At 52.9% G+C, this 19,875-nt stretch overlaps 2 protein-coding genes across 2 annotated transcripts in view; both read right to left on the reverse strand.

Moving 5' to 3' along the window:
* The window catches only part of LOC103825080 (zinc finger and SCAN domain-containing protein 2-like), a 36,285-nt gene extending 17,389 nt beyond the window's left edge, over nt 1–18,896 (reverse strand). Inside the window, exons 1-5 of the mRNA XM_050976801.1 lie at nt 18,649–18,896; nt 17,331–17,396; nt 16,301–17,185; nt 11,673–11,676; nt 3,572–4,105 (exon numbers count right to left, since the gene is read on the reverse strand). Coding sequence (XP_050832758.1) covers nt 3,572–4,105; nt 11,673–11,676; nt 16,301–17,185; nt 17,331–17,396; nt 18,649–18,781 — 1,622 coding nt within the window. The 5' untranslated portion in view covers nt 18,782–18,896. The remainder of the gene's footprint in view (nt 1–3,571; nt 4,106–11,672; nt 11,677–16,300; nt 17,186–17,330; nt 17,397–18,648) is intronic.
* LOC108961955 (runt-related transcription factor 1-like) overlaps nt 1–19,875 on the reverse strand; it is a 143,296-nt gene that overhangs the window by 78,455 nt on the left and 44,966 nt on the right. The gene's annotated exons all lie outside the window — the stretch shown is intronic.

The following is a 19,875-nucleotide window of genomic DNA, read 5'->3' on the forward strand; positions in this document are numbered from 1 at the left end:
CCTCAAAAGCTCTTCAGACCCCACTGGCTCCTTCCCTTGTTTCTATGTCCCTCAGCCACTCCCTCCCTATTCCCCTATTGGCCTTATTTTTGTACTGCTCCAATACCACGGTTCAGCCCCGACCTCTGGACACAGAGAAACCTGGACTGCCCTGGTGAGTGTGCCCTGGGACCCTGAACATCCCACTGTGCAGCTGAATTAAACATCTGTGGGTGTGATGCAGAGGCCACTTTTGCTTCCTTACCCTGGACTTCACTAGCAGCTATTCCAGCTGCTATAAAAGGTGCCTTTATTACTGTTCTTGTTATACAAGAGCTGATTGCAGCACTCTGTGACTGATACTGATCCAGGGCCTCTCCTAAGAAGGTCTGGCCTGGTCAGAGAAGCTGTGCCTTGAAGTCTGGCCCAGACTTCTTTGCTCTACATTTCCTAACCCCATTCTGTCTCTCCTCACTCACTTGGGCCTTTGGCCAGGTCAGCCAGACAAAAAGGGGCATTTTCCATGGCAACCCTGGGTGCTGTTTCCATGGCAACACCCATTGGGACACCACACCTGGGCTGCCTGTCTTGACAATTTCCATGGAAACCCAGCTCATGGGAAATACAATGGTGGGCAAAGGTTTTTGGTAGGGCCTGTCACAATAGGACAAAGGATGGTGATTTTAAACTAAAAGAAGGGAGGCTCAGATAAGAACAGATAAGGAGGAAATTTTGGATGATGACGATGTCAAAACAGCCGGACAGGTTCCCAGGGAGGTGCTCAATACCCCAACCCCAGAAACATTCAAGTCCAGCTGGGACAGAGCTCTGAACAACCTGATCTGGTGAGAGATGTCCCTGCTCATTGAGGGGTTTGGATGAGATGAGCACTGAAGAGCTCTTCCCATCCAAACCATTCCAGGATTGCTGGGGAGAAGGGGCTGCTCTGTGAACCTTGCTGGTTGATCCTGATGCCTGATTTCCAGTCTGTCTTATCCTACTTAATCTTCTTCCTCAATGTTTTTTTTCTGCCTATTTTAAATTTCTCTTTTTGTGTCTGAGTGTGAGTGCTGAGCAGGGACAAGGAGGCAATGAGGCCCCAGGGCTGCCAGGGTCACTTGTCCCCTCGTGGCCTCAGGCCCAGGGCCAGCAGCCATGGCCAAAGTGCTGCCCAAGTTGGCTCTGCCAGGGCCTGGCAGCTGCTGCCCATCCCTGTGCCCTGTGCAGCCCAGGCTGTTCTACGGTGTCCCTGCCCTGGCCTCTGTCCCTGCAGGCTGTGCTCATCCCCCGGCTGCCCCACCTGGCTGGCCCCTTCCTTTGCTGACAGCTCTGCCTCCTGCCTGCCTCTGCCTGCCCACACAAAGCCTTGGGCTGCTCCAGGCTCCTTCTGGGGATGTGCTGCACCACAGCCCTGCCCTGCCAGGGAAATTCCTTTCTCCTCATGTCCACTCTGGGCCTCCCGAGCTGCACTTGGTGCCATTATTTCTTTCTCTGGCTGTTTTATACAATGAAGAAAAACTCCAGTCTCTCTGGAACCACCTTTCAATCCCTCCCAGGCTACTCCTGTTCTGTCCTCAGTCTCCACATCAAGGAACACAGAGTCCTCAGCCTGTCCCTGCTGGTTCTGTGATGAGGCCTCCAAACCCCAACTTGGGAGATTTTTGGTTCCTTTCCAAGATCTGTGAGAATGGAAAAATAGTGATCAAAGTTATTTTCTCCCAAATCTTGCAGTGACAGATCAAGGGTCAGTATATTTAACTGCATGGGGGCGAATTTACATTTGTCAGAAGGAGGAAATATTTTACAATGATGAGAGTGGCAAAAAACTGCAACTGTTTTCTTCCAGAGAAGTGGATTCCCCATCTGAGGAATGCTCCAAGATCAGGATCTTTGTGCAACATGACCCAGTGAAACCCTCCCCACCCCAGTGACAGAATTCCAGTAGTGTGTGTTCTCTGATGTGCTGGGTGCCCTCACAACACTTCTGGCCAGAATGTCTGCTGAGGGCAGCCAGGCTGCTGCAGGGCAGTGACCTCACAGCCATCACCATGGCAGCCCTGGCCCTGGGCCTGGCTCTGCCCTTTCCTCTGTCCCTGCCTTGTCTCTGCTGTCATGAAGAGTTTTGTTATTACTATCTTGTCCACCATGGGCTGGGGCCAAAGGCTTCCCAGTCAGTCTCCAGGAGCAGAAGTGGCTTTTCAGGGCTCTTTGGCAGCCCAAGGTCCCTTGGGATGTCACCATGGGATGGCTGTGACTGCATGTGACCACACAGCTCTTTACCATGCCCAGAAAGCCCTGGGAGGTCTCCATGGATCCCCTGACTCTGCCTGTGACATTACAGCTCTTGAACAGCCTGGAGTCTCTTGGAAAGTCCCCATGGAACCCCTCTGAGGGCCTGTGACAAATCTGATCCTCAGCCAGCAGCCATCACCAGCCCCCTGTTGCTATGGTCAGTTTCCATGGCAACCATCACAAGACCCCTGTTGCTATGGTCAGTTTCCATGGCAACCGTCACCTGCCCCCTGTTGCTTTGCTCAGTCCCTTGGCAGCTCCATGGAGTCCCCATGCCGGGGGTGGTTGTCATGGACACCAGCTCAGGCCTGCAGCCAGAACCCGTTGCCATGGCAACCATTGGCAGTTCCCATCCCCAGCTCATGGGATCCCAGAACCACAGAATTGGCTGAGTTGGGAGGGACCCATCAGGATCCTCGAGTCCAACTGCTGGCCCTGCACAGGACACCCCAACAATGCCAGCCTGGGCCTGGCAGTGCTGTCCAAACGCTGCTGGAGCTCGGAGAGCCCTGGAGCTGGGACCTTTCCCTGGGGAGCCTGGGCAGGGCCCCAGCAGCCTCTGGGGAAAATCCTTTTCCTGAGATCCAACCTAAGTCTGCCCCGACTCAGCTGCAGCCGTTCCCTCCAGTCCTGCCCCGGACACCAGAGGGAAGAGGTTCCCACAGCCCCAGCCAGGGACCCGCTCCCAAGGCTGTTGCCATGGCCACCAGGGCTGGGACCAACTGGGATGCTCGGTTTCCATGGGCTGGGGTTCAGGAATGGGATTCCCCAATTTCCTGCTCCTGCTAAAACTGCGCTGCCACTTGCTGCACTCCAGCCTCCCATGGAAAGCACAAAAGGCAAAGATCCCAGGCTGGGATAAGAACAATTTATTGGCAACAGAAACAAGATGAAGAATAAACAAGAACAGAAAAAATATTGATAACAGAAGGGATAAGAAAAACTATTTACAGGGAAAACTACAACATCAATGGCTGGCTCTTCCTGGCCATGTATTTCCCCCTTTCTGGAAAGGACACCCTTCTTCTCAGGGAGAGAGAGAATCCCTTTCCTGCCCCTGGCAATGACCTGAGGTGGGAGTGAATGTAATGACATGGCCATGGCCAGACCCTCATGTTCTTCAATCCCACATTATGTCACTGGCAGGGGCAGGAAAAGGTACAGGTGTCTTCCCAGCATGGGTCATGGGGAACACGGATAACCAGGGCTCTTCCCAACGTGGGACCTCCAATAGGAGATGAAGCTGCAGCAGTGCATGAAGCTCTTCCTGCAGTGGGGGCACTGGCAGGGCTTCCCTTACCGGTGCCTCTTTTGGTGTCTGGTCAAGGCAGAGCTCTGTGAGAAGCTCTTCCCACACTGGGGACACTTGTAGGGCCTCTCCCCAGTGTGGATGCGCTGGTGGATGACGAGGGTGGAGTTGTGCTTGAAGCCCATCCCACACTCAGGGCAGAGGAAGGGCCTCTCATCTGTGTGGATCCTCTCATGCTGGAGGAGATGGGAGCTAGTCTGAAACCTCTTCCCACATGTGGGGAACTCACAGGGCCTCTCCCCAGCGTGGATGCGCTGGTGCCTGATGAGGTGGGAGTTTTGCTTGAAGCCCTTCCCGCAGTCGGGGCAGTGGAAGGGCCTCTCATCGGTGTGGATCCGTTCATGCTGGAGGAGATTGGAGCTGGTGTGAAACCTCTTCCCACACTGAGAACACTTGTAGGGCCTCTCCCCGGTGTGGATGCGTTGGTGCCTGACGAGTTCTGAGCTGCAGCTGAAGCCCTTCCCACATTCCCCACACTCGTAGGGCCGTTCCCCAGTGTGGATCATCTGGTGGCAGATCAGGTCGCTGCTCATTCAGAAGCTCTTCCCACACTCCAGGCACTTGTAGGGTTTCTCTTCCACAAGGTTCTGCTGTGCGGATTTGTCCTCTCTGGTCTCCATCCTCAGCTCCTGCTCTGGGGGAGGAAGGACAAGGAGAGGATGGGATTTGCCTCTGTGTCACAGGGAAGGGGAAGGAGATCCCCCCCATGCATCCCCAGCAGGACGATGTTGGCACTGGGGTTGTCCTGCAGCCAGGGGCCATGTCGGGCTGGGAGATGGAGCAGGAGAGAGGGGGAAAGGGGCACTTACTTCCTCCTCACCTGCCTGGGTGTCCTGGGGCATTGTGTCAGTTTGAAAAGACAGGTGTCTGCTAAGGACGGCAGGAGCCTCTCTTGAAAATAGAAAATGTTAACCCCCTCCCTTGGAATTATAATTTTCAAAATAAGGGGCTGTCAATCAAAAGCTATGGGAATAGGAATACCAGTTCTTTAGGAGGAACATTAAAATTACAAATGCAATAGTACTAAAAAACTACTTACAGAGTCAGAATACCACCTGACACGCTGTGGGTCAGGGTGTTGGCAGCACTCCCGTTAAATGGTGGCTGCTGTCCTCCCGCAGTGACAGATGTGGATTTGTTGGAGCAGGGATCCTGTAGAAGGGTGGAGTTGTCCTCTGGAGGTCCAGTGGTGCTGTCGATGGGCCTGGTCTTCCTCTGGGATCCAGTGGAGCTGAGAGCTGCTCTTCTGGGAATCCTGTGGGAGAAGGCTGACTCTGTTGTTCACATTCTCAGCTTATATCCAGGTAGGAATGCTTGGCTCATCCCTCTGGGCGGAGCACCTCACAATGGGATGATGGAATATTTATCAGTCCTGAAGTGACACTCAATGGCCCATTAAGAGAAGATATCTCCTCAGAGGGAGGATTCCTTGTGGAAGAGATAAAGTAAACTGCTCAATTCACAGATGATAACTGCCCCACCTTTAACAGATGGTAACAGATTGTATACACAGCCAGCTAAAGCTGAGACACTGTTCCAGCCTTGGAAAGCAGGATTTGGTACCAGGACTTTTTAGGGAATGCAACCCTGACTGAAGGCAGAGATAGAATCTCCAGAGCCTGCAGCCAGAAATGGAGAGTTGATATTCATTTCAACATCTTCTCTTTTGGAAGTATTTTCTAATAATTTTTTGCTTTGCCTATCTAATACTTTTGCAATTTTTGGCAAATTTTCAATATCTAAAATTCACTGTTCCTTAAGTGAAGTTGGTGTCTGTGTCTTTGATGCTGACCCTGCCCACCAGCGACACAGGGCCCCATCCTGCCTAAGTGTTACCTGGGAAGACAAAAACCCTCACTCCAAATGTCCCCCCTTCCTCTTTGTTCTCCCCACATTATACCCTGATCATGATGTCCTATGGTCTGGGGTGTCCCCGGGCTCAGTTGGAGTCACCTGTCCTGGCTGTGTCACCTCCCAACCTCCCCCACAGCCCCAGCCCCTCCGCAGCGTGGCCGGACGAGGGGCAGGACAGGCTTTGGCTCAGTGCGAGCTCAGCAAGAACAAAACTATCTCTGTGTGCTCAGCCCTGTGCTCAGCACCGGCCCCGCATTTCCTCCACTGCCAGCCCGGACCCCCCTTTCCCACCCCTCTGCAGCACCGGCTGCTGGGTGGGGGAGCCCCCGATCGGCCCCAGGGGTGGGCAGGGGGCTCGGGGACCCCCCCGGTGCGGATCCATCCCCCGGCCCGGGCCCCAAATTCCGCTCCGGGGGCCGCTGGGCTCTGTGGGTCTGCCTGACAACCGGTGAGTCATCAGTGAGAAAAACTCTGGTTGGCTGGAAATTGTTTAGTGCATTCTCTGATTGGCTGGAATTGTGAAAGGCGCTGTGCCCTGTGGGTGTCCCTGGGAGCTGCGGCGTCCGGAGTCCGGGCCGGAGCCTTTTCCTCTTTCTTTCTCTCCATCTGAGACCTCTTCCCTATTTCTTTCTGTCACACTGAGAACACTTTCCTATTTCTTTCTCCTCCCCCCCCCACCCAAAACCTCTTTCCTATTTCTCTCTCTCTTTGAGACCTCTGTCCGATTTCTTTCTCTCTCTCTCTCCTTCCCAGCCAAGAAAAGATGTTCCTGCCCTCGCTGGCAAAGCTCTTAAGAAGGACCCAAAAGCTAAGTGGAGCAAGATCCTACAGTGACATTTCACTGCCAGTCTGAAATAAACAGGGCAGGAGATTTTCCTCCTTTAAATGGATGTGATCAGCTCAAAAATGGGGGTTTTGGCAGATTCCTGGAGTTCTGCCGCCGCTCCCAGCAGTGAATCAGAAGAGGAGGATTTGCAGCTCTGTCCCCAAGGGGGCAGGGCTGGGAGTCCTGTACTGATGATGGCAGTGGGGAATACCCACGGTTTCTCCCAACAGTTTGGGTTGTCAGTTCAGCGGGTCCTGGGTCTGACTGGCATCGTTTGTAGCTGGGGCGAGGAGTGACCGAGGTTCTCAGTGTCTCTGCTGGCTTCGGACCTTGGCCCTGCTGTCCATACACCACCCTGACCTCTCAATTCTGTTTTGTCTCGCCTCCTTTGGGGTATTTTCCAGGATTTGGTAAAGGTCCTGTCCCAAGGTAGTCTGGGTTTGGAGGCAAATTTGCATATCTCCTGAGATGCAAATATCCCCCTCTCCCCACCGTCCGGGGGGGAGGGTTGTCATCCTCCTGGCAGCAGGCTAGGGTGGTACTGAAAAACAAGAATCCTCCACAATAGAGAGTCAAATGGCGATACTTAAGGATACTTAACTGGCGGTTACAACATTTCACTGACAAAGAACTCCTGGCCAATGGTCAACTCTCAGATCAACTCAAAAACTCCTCTGCTGCTCCTTCTCTTAAAAAAAAAGGTAACATTTTTTTGTTCATAACAAGTAGTGCCTCCATTTACATTAATCTGAATTTCTTAGTCTAACAACTGCCCAGCATCTATCATAAATTAAAAAAAAAAAAAAGTACAGATAATAAGGAAAAAAAGAACCTCACATAAACTGAGCATGCTTTGATGAGGATTAATGATCCATAAACAAAACAAGAAAACATTGAGCCACCAGATAAGGAAAAGGTAACCCAGCCTGTAAAATACTTCTTCCACACAGGTGTTTTTGAAGCTATCCCTTTAGCAGGAATTGACTGGAAATAACAAATTTACTGTAACTTTTCTGGGGAAGTTTTAGTGGCAGATTTACCCTGGACACATCCCCTGAGCAGAGGAGACCCACGCTTGGCTCCTGAGGAGCTCTGACCACTGCAAGTCCTTCCCAACACCACCAGGTTTATCCTTGCTGGAGTTTATTTCCCTGTTTTCCCACACCAGAGTCCCTCAGGACTGAGACCATCAAGTTCACAGAATCACAGAACAGTTTGGGTTGGAAGGGAACCTGAAATTCCTTGAAAATCAGTGAATTTTCACTGAAACAGCAAAACCCCTACATGAATCCCTCTATGGCAAACTTCACCCTTCCCCTCTGAAATGAGCTGTTCTGAATCAAGGTTATTTTACACAGGAATGTTTCCAGTTTCAGTTTTGCCCCATAAAACTGTGGCTAAATCTGCAGAGGGAGGGGGAAAGAAAATTTTCCTTTTTTTTTTTTTTTAATTTTAATCCCTCATCTCTGATATTTCCCTAGCTTTCTGCAGGCCAGGAGCAAGAGATGTCAGCCCAGCACAGGTGACTTGGAGGGATGTGTGATCCCAGCTAGTGTTTCCATCCCATGGGAGTTATGATTTTGGGGTTGAATGAGTGGAAGTTGTTCCATTTTAGAACAGAAAATCAAAACATTCTGCACCAAAAATCAAATCTTTCTGCAGATGGCAAAAATCTCTCAGTGTGGTCCTGAAAAATGGTTCAGTGGCCACCTTTGGAAAATGATGAAAGCTGAATGGTCTTTGCTGCCAAAGGCTGGAGCCTGCCAGCCCTGGGAATGCTGGCCCTTCCAGGATTGTCACTTTGTGGGAAGCAGCATGACAAGGCTGGCCTGAGGCAGCAGCTTGACCAGCCCAAATATTTCCAAGGTGTGAGGGGCCAAAACCCAGGGATTTTTGTTGACTTTCAGTGCTGTCTAGACCGTGGCTGAGACCCCATGGGGTCACCTGGGTGATTTTGCAGCCCAAAGATGTTAAAGGTGCTGTTTTACCTCTTAGTCCTGCCTTTCCAGTGGGATCCCATTCATCTGAGCTGATTTTTGGGATCCCTTCATTACTGCCCATCTTCTCTGGGTCCTCAGCCACATCACCTGCTGGTGATCCATCTCCTTTCTCAGTGTCCCATGGCCAAGCTGGACATTTTCAACTTCCTAAAGTCTTCCATGCACCTTAATTCCCATTAAAGCACCACATAAAACATTCCAGAAGTTTCCAAGTGTGGTTCCACTAGAGATGAGAAATGAGTCTCCCATGGAGTCCCCCCTTTGTGGGTGGTGAATTTTGCCACTTCTTGAGGCTTTTAGGACCACAGAACACTCAGAAAAGAGTGGGGGAAGAGAGAAACCCCTCCAAAATTTTGAATTTTGCCACTTCTCGAGGCTTTCAGGACCACAGAACACTCAGAGAAGAGTGGGGGAAGAGAAAAACCCCTCCAGACACTTCTGGGAGGGATATTTCTGTGCCTGTTTGCAGTAATATCAACAGGGATATTGAGAGGTGCCTGCCACACAAGGACAGTTTTGGTGACACAGGAGGGAAGAGGGAGTTGGGGGAGGAGAGAGCCAAGCAGGAGCTCGAATTTATCCCAAATCTTTAAATAAACAAAATTATATTGCCAATCTCTTATCCCTCCCAGGTGGATATTGCAATTAGGAAAACGAAAAAAAAGCTCTAGGAGACAAACCCCAGCTCTGTTAAGAGAATGAGTTTTTATTGTTTATTAAATAGATGCAAGAACAGTCCCCAATTTTGATTTATCCAGTTGTAAAAAGCTGTTAGGGGGAAACAAACCAAACCAAAAACTCCTGAATGGTTTCTTTTTTCTATCCTTGATAAAAGAAACATGTTAGAGCTAAACCATCCTAGGAATTAGGTTCTCTTCTGTGCTGCCTATGAAGGCAAATACCCCAAGGAGGAGAACAACCTCTTCTCCCAGTGCTGCTCAGCATTTCTCTCAACTCAACTGCTCAGGTGCCTCTTCTCTCATCTGTACCACCCCTCACACTGCCCCTGTTTCTGAGTGACTTCTGTGTGCTGAGTGATGCATCTTAGCACAGATTGTACCTAACTCAGGGTTTATCCCTGCCTTCCCCACTGGCAGGAACAAAATCCCTCCCTGCCCGTGCCTCAGTTTCCTCCTTGCACGAGTGACACTGAACTTTGAGAAGCCCTTTGAGCTCCCTGGATGAAAAGGGTCACAGCTGTTGTTATTGTTGTCTCCACTAGAAAAACATGTCCATCAATCATCTTTCAGGAATAGTGAAGAGGGTTTCATTGGCTCCAGAGCTGAGTGACTGAACAGAGAAGAATTTCCTTCTTTGGCATTTTCCCCTAGTTTTAATAACTTTGAACTCTTGCTTTAGATCTTGTTTACATTAGGCTGATTCAGTAACTGTGTGTCTCCCTCCAGCAATTGTCTCCCTCTTCCCCACCTTCCTCAGGTATTTGGTTTAGGTACCAAACATCTGACTCAGGTCTTCCTGGGGAATGGCTGAGCTGGGGTGGATGGAAGAAGAAATCATTTTTCCCTGTCAGAGAGGAGAGGGACTTAACAGGGGAAACAGGCAGAGGCCACAGCTGTCACAGACACAGGCCCTGGGGACAAAACCCCCCTTGGCTGTTTCCACACCCTCTGGAAGTGTTAAACACAAACTGTACAGATGCTGAAACCATTTGGGTCAGAGGATGGGAGTGGGTCCTTCTAAGCTGAACAAGCTCTGGGGCTGCAAAGGTCACAGCTCTGCTCTGGGCTGGGCTGGCCTCACCTCCAGTCCTGGGAGCAGCTTTGGGCAGCACAATGTGAAAAGGGACATTAATGCTCTCAGGGAGTGACCAGAGCAGGGATACAGAGGTGGGGAAGGGTCTGGAGGGACCACACGAGGAGTGGCTGAAGGATCCTGGCTCATCCAGCTGGAGGAAAGGAGACTGAGAGGGGATTCATTGGGGTCTACAGCTCCTACAAGGGATAGATCTGAACTCTGCCCCCTGTGACCTGACAGGACCCAGGGAGCAGCTGGGTCTGGGCCAGGGCAGATTTAGGTTGGATTTTAGGGCAAGGTTCTTCCCCAGAGGGTGCTGGCACTGCCCAGGCTGCCCAGGGAATGGGCACGGCCCCGAGGCTGCCAGAGCTCCAGGAGCCTTTGGCCAGCGCTGCCAGGGATGCCCAGGCTGGGCTTGGGGGGGTCTGGGCAGGGCAGGGGTGGCACTGGGGGATCCTGGTAGGTGCCTAACTCAGGGAATTCTCAGGATCCTTCTAACTCAGGATATTCTCTAACTCTTCAGGTTCCACCTGAGCAATTCTGCAGCACAGAACCCCCAGGCACAGTGTTGTGCAAGCCCGGGGCACCGGGAATATTTCCCTGTCTGCTCTGGGGTGCCCTGACCCCCAGGGCAGCTCTGACTCTGACCCTCATCCATGGAGAAAGTTTCCCAGACTTCAAGACAGACTGGAATCCACAAAAGTGTGAAACAGATTCTAGAGAGCAGTGCAGGTATGTCACTGGGTGAGAAATTGAGGGTTTGGGGTTTTTAGTGTGTTGTGGATGGAAGCAAGATGGAGGACACAGGGTGTGGTCCTGGGTTTCTTCTTCACCTTCTTCCTCCTTCTCCATGGGTTTGGGTGGCATTTTGTAATTGGGCAGAAAAGTCCCCATTGCAGCTCTGTGGGATCAGTTATTGGGGTAAAAGGGAAAATAATCCAGGTGTCAGTTCTTCATTGGACAGTTTAGTCTTAAAAGACCTTGTACCAAGAGATAGTTAGCAACTTGGTGCCTTCTAATGAAAAGCTGTAGAACTCACATCAGTGAGACAGTTTTACTGATAAGAATTAATAAACACCTGAGCGTGAACATGAAACACCATCTGGAGTGCCTTCAATCCAGAGCCAGAGAAACCCACAGCTGGCACTGCCACACAAGTGGCTGCTCCTGCTTCCCTTTGGCTCTGCGATGCTGTGCCAGGGGAGCGATGAGGCCGCTCCCAGCCCGGCCTGGCCAGTCTTGCCTGCTCAGTCCTGGCCAGCTCTGCTCTGCCCTGTGGGCCCGAGGGGGAGCATCCCCTGCGGAGCGCAGGCATGACGGGGACAGGGCAGGGCGGCAGGGAAGGGGCTCCCGGTGTGCCGGGGCTGCTGCGGCTCGCTGGAATTCCCGGCAGATGAAGCTCAACTCCAGGCCATGCTGCCTCAGCCTTCCTGGTTCTGTGCGCTGGGGAAACAGCTCTGTCAAACCCAGCCTGGCGTTCGAGGGCTGCAGAAACAGCTCTGTCAAACCCAGCCTGGCGTTCGAGTGCTGGGGAAACAGCTCTGTCAAACACAGCCTGGGTTCGAGTGCTGAGGAAACAGCTCTGTCAAACCAGCCTGGGTTCGAGTGCTGGGGAAATCTGTCAACAGCTGGGTTCGTGCTGGGGAAAAGCTCTCACTAGCCTGGTGTTCGAGGGCGAGGAACAGCTCGTCAAACCAGCATGGTGTTAGGGCTGAGGAAACAGCTCTGTCAAACCAGCCTGGGTTCGAGTGCTGGGGAAACAGCTCTGTCAAACCTAGCCTGGTGTTCGAGGCTGGGGAAACAGCTCTGTCAAACCCAGCCTGACAGGTGAGGAAACAGCTCTGTCAAACCCAGCATGGTGTTCAAGGGCTGAGGAAACAGCTCTGTCAAACCCAGCCTGGGTTCGAGTGCTGGGGAAACGGCGCCGTCAAACCCGGCCTGGTGTTCCAGAGCTGGGGAAACAGCTCTGTCAAACCCAGCCTGGGTTCGAGTGCTGGGGAAACAGCTCTGTCAAACACAGCCTGGGTTCGAGTGCTGGGGAAACAGCTCTGTCAAACCCAGCCTGGGTTCGAGTGCTGGGGAAACAGCTCTGTCAAACCTAGCCTGGTGTTCGAGGGCTGAGGAAACAGCTCTGTCAAACCCAGCATGGTGTTCAAGGGCTGAGGAAACAGCTCTGTCAAACCCAGCCTGGGTTCGAGTACTGGGGAAACAGCTCTGTCAAACCCAGCCTGGTGTTCGAGTGCTGGGGAAACGGCTCTGTCAAACACAGCCTGGGTTCGAGTGCTGGGGAAACAGCTCTGTCAAACCCAGCCTGGTGTTCGAGGGCTGAGGAAACAGCTCTGTCAAACCCAGCCTGGTGTTCCAGGGCTGGGGAAACAGCTCTGTCAAACCCAGCCTGGGTTCGAGTGCTGGGGAAACAGCTCTGTCAAACCCAGCCTGGTGTTCCAGGGCTGGGGAAACAGCTCTTTCAAACCCAGCCTGGTGTTCCAGGGCTGGGGAAACAGCTCCATTACACCCAGCCTGGTGTTCGAGGGCTGCAGCAGTCACAGAATCACTGAATTAGCAGGGCTGGAAGAGACTTTTGTGAAAAACAGGTTCATTCTCCCATGAAAATTTAAAATTTTAATAAAAGACAATGGGAGACCAAGGCCACAGAGCAAAGGTTATTACACCTGGTGCATCTTGGCATTCAGCCAGGACTGCTTTGTTATCTCCAGGGACACCCCTTAGATACCTTTTAATTACATCAGCCCTTTGCATATTCATAGACCCTCATGCACAGTAAACTTTTCCTCAAACTATTTTACATCTTCCAAGTCTTTTTAGCATATCTTTTTCTTGGGTTCACTTTTTTAAAACATGTGTATTCCTTGGGTGTGCTTTTAATCCTTTTTTATCATCACCTCCAGTTTTTGGGCCCTGGCCCACGCTGCCTTCAGAGGGTGAGTGCTGGTAGCTGGCAGATCTGTCCAGGTGAGCTCATCCTGTGTGCATTGGGTGTCATCCCACCCAAGCAGGCATTTTAACACAAGCACACTGAGATCAGCTATTGCACTGAGCTTAATTAACAACAGAATAAAAACTCTATAACAAAGTTACTTTACCATCACACATATAAAATCCATTTCAATATGTGCAAAAAGCCAATATTATAATATGTATCTATAACACCTTCAAGGTCATCCTGTAGCACTGGAGCAGCCCCAGCATCACCCCGAACCTTGTCCCCAAGGCCTCATCGAGGCTCCTCCTCAACACTCCCACACACAGTGACTCCAAGCCTCCCTGGGCAGCTCAGCCCAAGGCCTGACCGTTTTGTGAGGGCAAAATTTTTCAGATCTCCAGTCTGGATCTCCTGTGGAACAACTTGAGGCCATTTCCTCTCCACCTTTCCCTTGCACACGGAGCAGAGCCCAGCCCCCCTCCCTGTCAGGGAGTTGGGCAGAGCAATGAGGTCTCCCCTGAGCCTCCTCCAGGCTAAACAACCCAACTGGTGGAGAATTCCCCCAAACTTGGTAGCCACTCACCTCCCTGATATTTCCCTTTTTCTCAGTTGGGCTGGAGGACAACAGTTTTAGGTTTGTGGTTTATTCTCAGGCTGCCCTTTCAAAGGATTATCACTGTCCATGCAGAGTGATGGCCCCTCAGAGCAACAAAAAACTGGTATTAAATAGAAATAATTATCATAAGAATGCCAAAACTAAACTTTGGCCTAGAACACATCCCATATCCCATTCTACAAGCCTAATCACAGAGACTGGGTTGCATCTCTTAAGAAAAAAGGGAGAGACACAGCAATATATATAATAATATATATTATTCCTGAGGAGCAATCTTAAATGAAGAACAGATCATCTGGCCCTGCTGTCTCCCTGAACAACAAAAATCACAACAAGTAACTAAAAGCAATGAAAAACCGAACAAACACCTTATGCCAACATGGGGCCTTTGTTTCCAAGCCCAGTTCTTCCTGGGATGAACCTGCGAGGGTGGCATTGCCCCCTCTCTGGGTGGCACAGGAGGGCCACCAAGGCCAAGTGTCCCCAAGCTGCTGGCAACTCCCTTGGTGGCTCCTGCCAGGAATGGGGACACAGCCACCAGCGTGGCCACCAGCAGCCCCGGCTGTGTGTGCCCAGAGCTCAGAGCCCTGCAGGGCTGCAGGGACACAGCCCTGAGCCAAGGGACAGAGCAGGGCCCTGCAGGGCCACAAGGACACAGCCCTGAGCCCAGGGACAGAGCAGGGTCTGGCAGCGCCGCGGGGCTGCTCGGAGCGCGGCCTCACCAGGATGGCAGCGGCGCCACACAGGGCTGGGCAGGACCCGGCCCTGCTGTCCAACACGGAGCTGCTGCAGGGGCTGAGCAGGAGCTCCTGTCCCTGGAGCTGTGATCCTGGGATTCTGTAAAAGTTCTCCTAAAACAAGGAAAACTGGAGATGTGGTTAGGAGCCACCTGGCATAGTGGAAGGTGTCCCTGCCCATGTGTCACCATGGGATGAGGGGGAGATGGCTCTGCCCCAATTAAGGGGCAAATGGGACCGTGGGATGCCAACAGAGAGATTTCATTCAACACCATGGATTTGACTGCACAAGAAGTGTGAGGGAAGGAGAGAGGAAGAAAGAGGAAACTCCTGTCAGAGAGAGGAGACCCATGGCAGGAGATAATCAGCTGGAACTCCATGAGCTGTAAGATCCCTGCCCACGCCAAGCACTGTGTTGGGTAGAAGTTGAAGGGACTCCAGAACTGACTCCAGAGCTGCTTTCTGCTGAGCAGGCCCTGGGCAGGGACAGGGGAGCAGAGGGGACAAGGCTTCAGCCACAGGCTCAGCTCCAAGATCCTTCTGCTGGATGTTCTCTGTGCAAACTAGGAGTGAGAATGGGGAGAAGAGCCTTTGCAGCACCTCCACAGGCACAGCGAGCCCGGGAAGGAGCAGCCCTCGCTCCTGGCCCCGGCCAAACCCGCGCTGCCTTTCTGAGCCAGCTCGGCTCCCGGGCCAGAGGCAGCGTCCCAGCCGCTTTATATACCCAGCCTGAGCCACGCCCCCTGTAAAGATGCGTCCCTACGGACGGGTTTCGTAGAGGTTCTTTTAGATTGATTTCAGGGTGCAAAAAAACTGACACGGTACAAGGGGGTTTGCAAGTTAATCAACACAATGGACTTTATTAAAATAACCACAGCAAAAATGCGCTGGGGAGAAATTAGGGGAAAAAGGGAAAAATAAGGAAAAATAAGGAAGGGAAAGAAAAAGGGGGGTTATAGCTACCAAAACGTGAGAATGGCGGAGGTCCTTTGGTGTCCAGCCGAAGAGGTTCACCAGGTCACGTCCCGGGGAGATCTCAGAGATGCAGTCCATCTGGACTCCACTTATAAACTTTTCGATGAGGGGGAAGGGAATTATTTCGAAACCAAATCTATTGTATAGAATGGTATTTGGAAAGGGGGTACACACAGTCCACCTTGCAATGGACGAAGGCCATTGTGTTCGTGGTCCAGTGCCCGCACCTGCAATCATCCATCTTGCTTTGGTCAGCTCGCCTCCCCCCGTGCACCTCCCCTGGGCTGGGGCCTCCAGTCCTTGGAAAGTGTGAGGGAGGCCTTTTCTCACATGGGGATTTCTTGGGGTCTTCTCTGGTGGAGAGGCTTCAGTCATCTCAGCTTGTCTGTCACGGTGGTTGTAGATAAACGAGAGGGGTTTTCTGTGGGAGACCACCCAAAAACTGAGGGAGGAAAAGTTCAGCCAGGCCAAGAGGTGGGACAGTTTCCAAATCATTGTTGTGAAAAGGACACAGTGCCTTGAGCTCGGGATAGCGTGCAGGGAACTGCGTCTGTGGATACAGCAGTTTGGCAACACTTTCAGGTCATGAAACCCCCTGGCTTGGCGTGTCCACTGTGGCTAGGAAAGGGACAAAAGGGTCTTCTGAGCAGTCTCTCAACGACAGTTGTGAGGCAGATGAGGGATATTTCGGACAGACTCTCACACCTTTCAGTGAAGACTGAGCTGTGTTCACTGGTGTTTGAGAGGTTTTGAGGTGATAGATCTATCTCTCTTGGCATTTGCAGTGCAGAGAGAGGGAGAAGATAAAAAATCTAAGGCCAAACCAAAAGGAGAAGCAGCCAGGTGTGTTCCCAGCATGGATCACAGGGAATGTGGGGCAGCAGAGCTCTGCTTAACGTGGCTCCTCCAGTGGAGGATGGAGCTGGAGCAGTGCACGAAGCTCTTCCCGCACTCGGGGCCCTCACAGGGCTTCCCTTACCGGTGCCTGCGTTTGTGTTGGGTCAAGTTAGAGCTCTGTGAGAAGCTCTTCCCACACTGGGGACACTCGTAGGGCCTCTCCCCAGTGTGGATGCGCCGGTGCCTGATGAGGGTGGAGTTGTGCTTGAATCCCTTCCTGCAGTCAGGGCACTGGAAGGGCCTCTCCTCCGTGTGAGTCCAATAGTGCTGGAGGAGATTGGAGCTGGTCTGAAACCTCTGCCTACACTTGGAGCACTCATAGGGCCTCTCCCCAGTGTGGATCTTTTGGTGCACGATCAGGTAGGAATGCCGCCTGAAGCCCTTCCCACACTCCCCACACTCGTAGGGCCTCTCCCCTGTGTGGGTCCTCTGGTGCTGGATCAGGTTGGAGCTCTGGCTGAAGCTCTTCCCACATTCCCCACACTCGTGGGGCCTCTCCCCAGTGTGGATGCGTCGGTGCATGACAAGATGGGAGTTCTGCCTGAAGCCCTGCCCGCAGTCGGGGCAGCGGAAGGGCCTCTCCTCTGTGTGCGCGCGCTGGTGCAGGAGGAGACTGGAGCTGGTCTGAAACCTCTTCCTGCACTGATCACACTCGTAGGGCTGTTCCCCAGTGTGGGTCCTCTGGTGCTTGATCAGGTTAGAGCTCCACCTGAAGCTCTTCCCACACTCCCCACATGTGTGGGGCTTCTCCCCACCATGAACCTGCTCATGCAGCACCAGCTCCGAGCTCTGGCTCCATCTCCGGCCGCCTTCCCAGCCCAGGCTGGCTCTTTCCCTCTCAGATCCCTGTGATCTGCGTTTGCAGCCCCTCCTCGTGCGGGATCTCCAAGGCTTTTCCTCCCCGTTGAGTTCCTGTGCTGTGGAGCTGCTCAAAACGGCCTCTGCCACCAGGTTCTGCCCCAGGGATTTGTCCTCCCTGCTCTCCATGCTCAGCTCCTGCTCTGGGGGAGGAAGGACAAGGACAGGATGGGATTTGCCACAGGCAAGGGGAAGGAGATCCCCCCAGGGCTGTCCTGCAGCTGGGGCCGTGCTGGGCTGGGAGATGGAGCAGCACAGAGGGGGAAGGGGCACTGACTTCCTCCTCACCTGCCTCAGTGTCCTGGGGCATCTTCCTCTTCCTCACAGCCTCCCAGGGGTTGGCAATGGGAAATTCTGGTGTGGGGAAAACAAGGGATGAGATGTTTGTAGGAGCGTCGGGGGTGGGACAGTCGGGAGGGACGGAGACCAGAGATCTCTGCAGCCACATCCAATGAATTTGGGGTTCATTGCAAAGGGCCTGGGTGCAGGGGCCCTGCTGGGATCTGCCAGCCACAGCTCAGAGCAGGTCTGAGAGAAGGGAGTGGGAGAGAGGATGAGAGAGGAAGAGGGCAAGAGCAGAAGAGAGTAAGGTTCCCGTTACAATACAAAATGTCTTCTCCTGTGTTGAATATTCTATTTTTCACTCTCCAATCAAGTGCAAATCCTATACTATTTACATAAAGCCTATAGGAATCATTACATCACCAAACTGTGTTACATTTTAAACCCTAAAAACTCCTTCTTGGACCCCTTCTGCTGAGCTAGCAGGGTCTGCTCTCGCCCCTGGACCTGTCTGCAAGCAGAGGGAATTCTTTCATCACAAGGGGATTACCTTCCATTGTTTTCCAGTTGTTCAGTAACTAAGGTATCTCAAAGCTTGCTTTCATTTCAGTCTTGCTTCTACTTTCTATATTCTCAAAATCTATTGCCAGACAATCAGATTTATAAGGCTTTCCTGTTTCATCTTCACCAACACACGTTGAGTTTGAAGATCCCACTGCCCGAGTCCATCTCTACAAGTCCCCGGCCATCTGGGCTCCAGAAAAACCTCCCAAACACCAAGATTCAGCCCTGAAAAAGCCTCCTAGGAGTTCCCGATCCTGGTCCCTCCCCTTTGGTGTTTGGGGTTGCCCCCTGTCCCAGCTGCTGGGGGTCACGCTTGGATTGGGGGTCCCCCTTCTCCTCGGTGCCCGCCCTGCCCAGGCTGCTGGCAGTCCCAGCAATCCCAAAAGCTCCCCCCTCTCCGCTCTCCCCATTCCGGGATGCCGGGGCTCTTTGGGCTCCCGGGCTCCCTTCTCCCCTCATTCTCTGCTCGGGGCTGCAGCGGCTCCAAGGAGTCCCCCCTGCTCCTCTCCAGGCTCTTGAGGATCCTGCCAATGGCGGCGCTCCCCCCTCTCTGGGCTCCCCACTTTGGGCTCCTGGGGGACACAGGGCTCTGCTCCTCCAAGCTGCCTCTGCCGCCAGCCGCCACCGCCACCCACCGATGTCCCCCGGAGGGGCCTTTTCCGCTCAGCCTTGCACTTCTTCATTCTCCAAACATCCCCCGAAAAAACCCCACCCAGGCAGCCCCCGGGATATCTGGGCCGAGCTCCCCCTCCCCGCTCACCTGCGCCATGGGGGGGGGCGATGATCCCACAGGTGGGGCCTGAGAATTCAGGCAGGGCTCGAGCGCGTGGTTCCGGCTGCTCAGCCCTGATCCGCCTTTGTCCCTCTTCTTCCTCCCGCTCCTCCTCTTCCATCCCCTATCCAGCTCCTCCTCTGTCTTATCCCCACCTCCTTCTCCTCCTTCCATCCCTCCCCTTCCATCCCTTCTCCTCCTCCTCTTCCCGAACCCCACCTCCTTCTCCTCCTTCTGTCGCTGTTCTCTCCGCCTTCATCCCTCCTCCCTAACCCCTCCTCCTACTCCCCCCTCCATCCCTGCACTTTCCTCCCTCCTCCTCCTCCCCCGGCAGCCCCGACACCCTCGGTGCCCCGTTCCCGCAGCCCTCGCAGCCCGCGGCTGGAGCCGGGACAGGTCGGGATGGGCAGCGCGGGGCTCTCGGCTGCTCCCAGCCGCTGCGGGCGGGGGGAACCCGGCCCGGGCCAAAGGAGAGGCAAACTGGGAAAACTGGGGTCTGCACATCCAAACTGGGCCTTGAAGAATTTTTCCTGCAGCAAGTTATTTTCCTATCATGGTCCATCTGTAATTTTATTACTTATTAAAAGACTACTATAAACACAGTACAGCACCTGGCAATGACTCTGCCTATATATTTGTAAACCTCAAAGGCTTACAGGTCTTAACAACAGGAGAAACCCTGTGTCACACTTTGGGGATATGAACATCTTTAGGGTTTGGACACATGCCAGGATACCCACTGTAAGAGCTGGATGGACTGGAAAACCAACTTAGGTAACAGTATTTTCTGGTGAGAGGTAAATCCTGCTGCTGCCCCAGGAATTTCTTCTCATTTGAGAAGCATCAAGAAAGTGTTGAAACACACAGACTTTGGGGGAGGCACCAGGGAGCAGCTTCCGCCTGGAAACACCCCCTGCCAGGCTCAACTGGAGAGAAATTCTCCAATAATATCCAACCATCAGCTTCTTTTTGGGTGGCATGAGGAACAGCCATCAGCCCACTCCAGCACTGGAAATATTTAAATGCCTCGAAGAAGCAGTGCCTGCAGGGGAGAGACTCTTTGGCTCTGGGCTCTCTGTGGCACTTGCTGCTGCAAGGACATTCCCCTCTGGAGCCCACCCACAGCAGGCACACACTGCCCACAGGGGCCGGGCTGCAGAGGCACAGGCTGCGGGTGCTCCCCTCTGGCCAGCCCTGCTGGAAGTGGGCATGGGC

Source organism: Serinus canaria, chromosome 1 (genome assembly GCF_022539315.1).
Source record: "Serinus canaria isolate serCan28SL12 chromosome 1, serCan2020, whole genome shotgun sequence".
Classification (NCBI taxonomy): Eukaryota; Metazoa; Chordata; class Aves; order Passeriformes; family Fringillidae; genus Serinus; species Serinus canaria.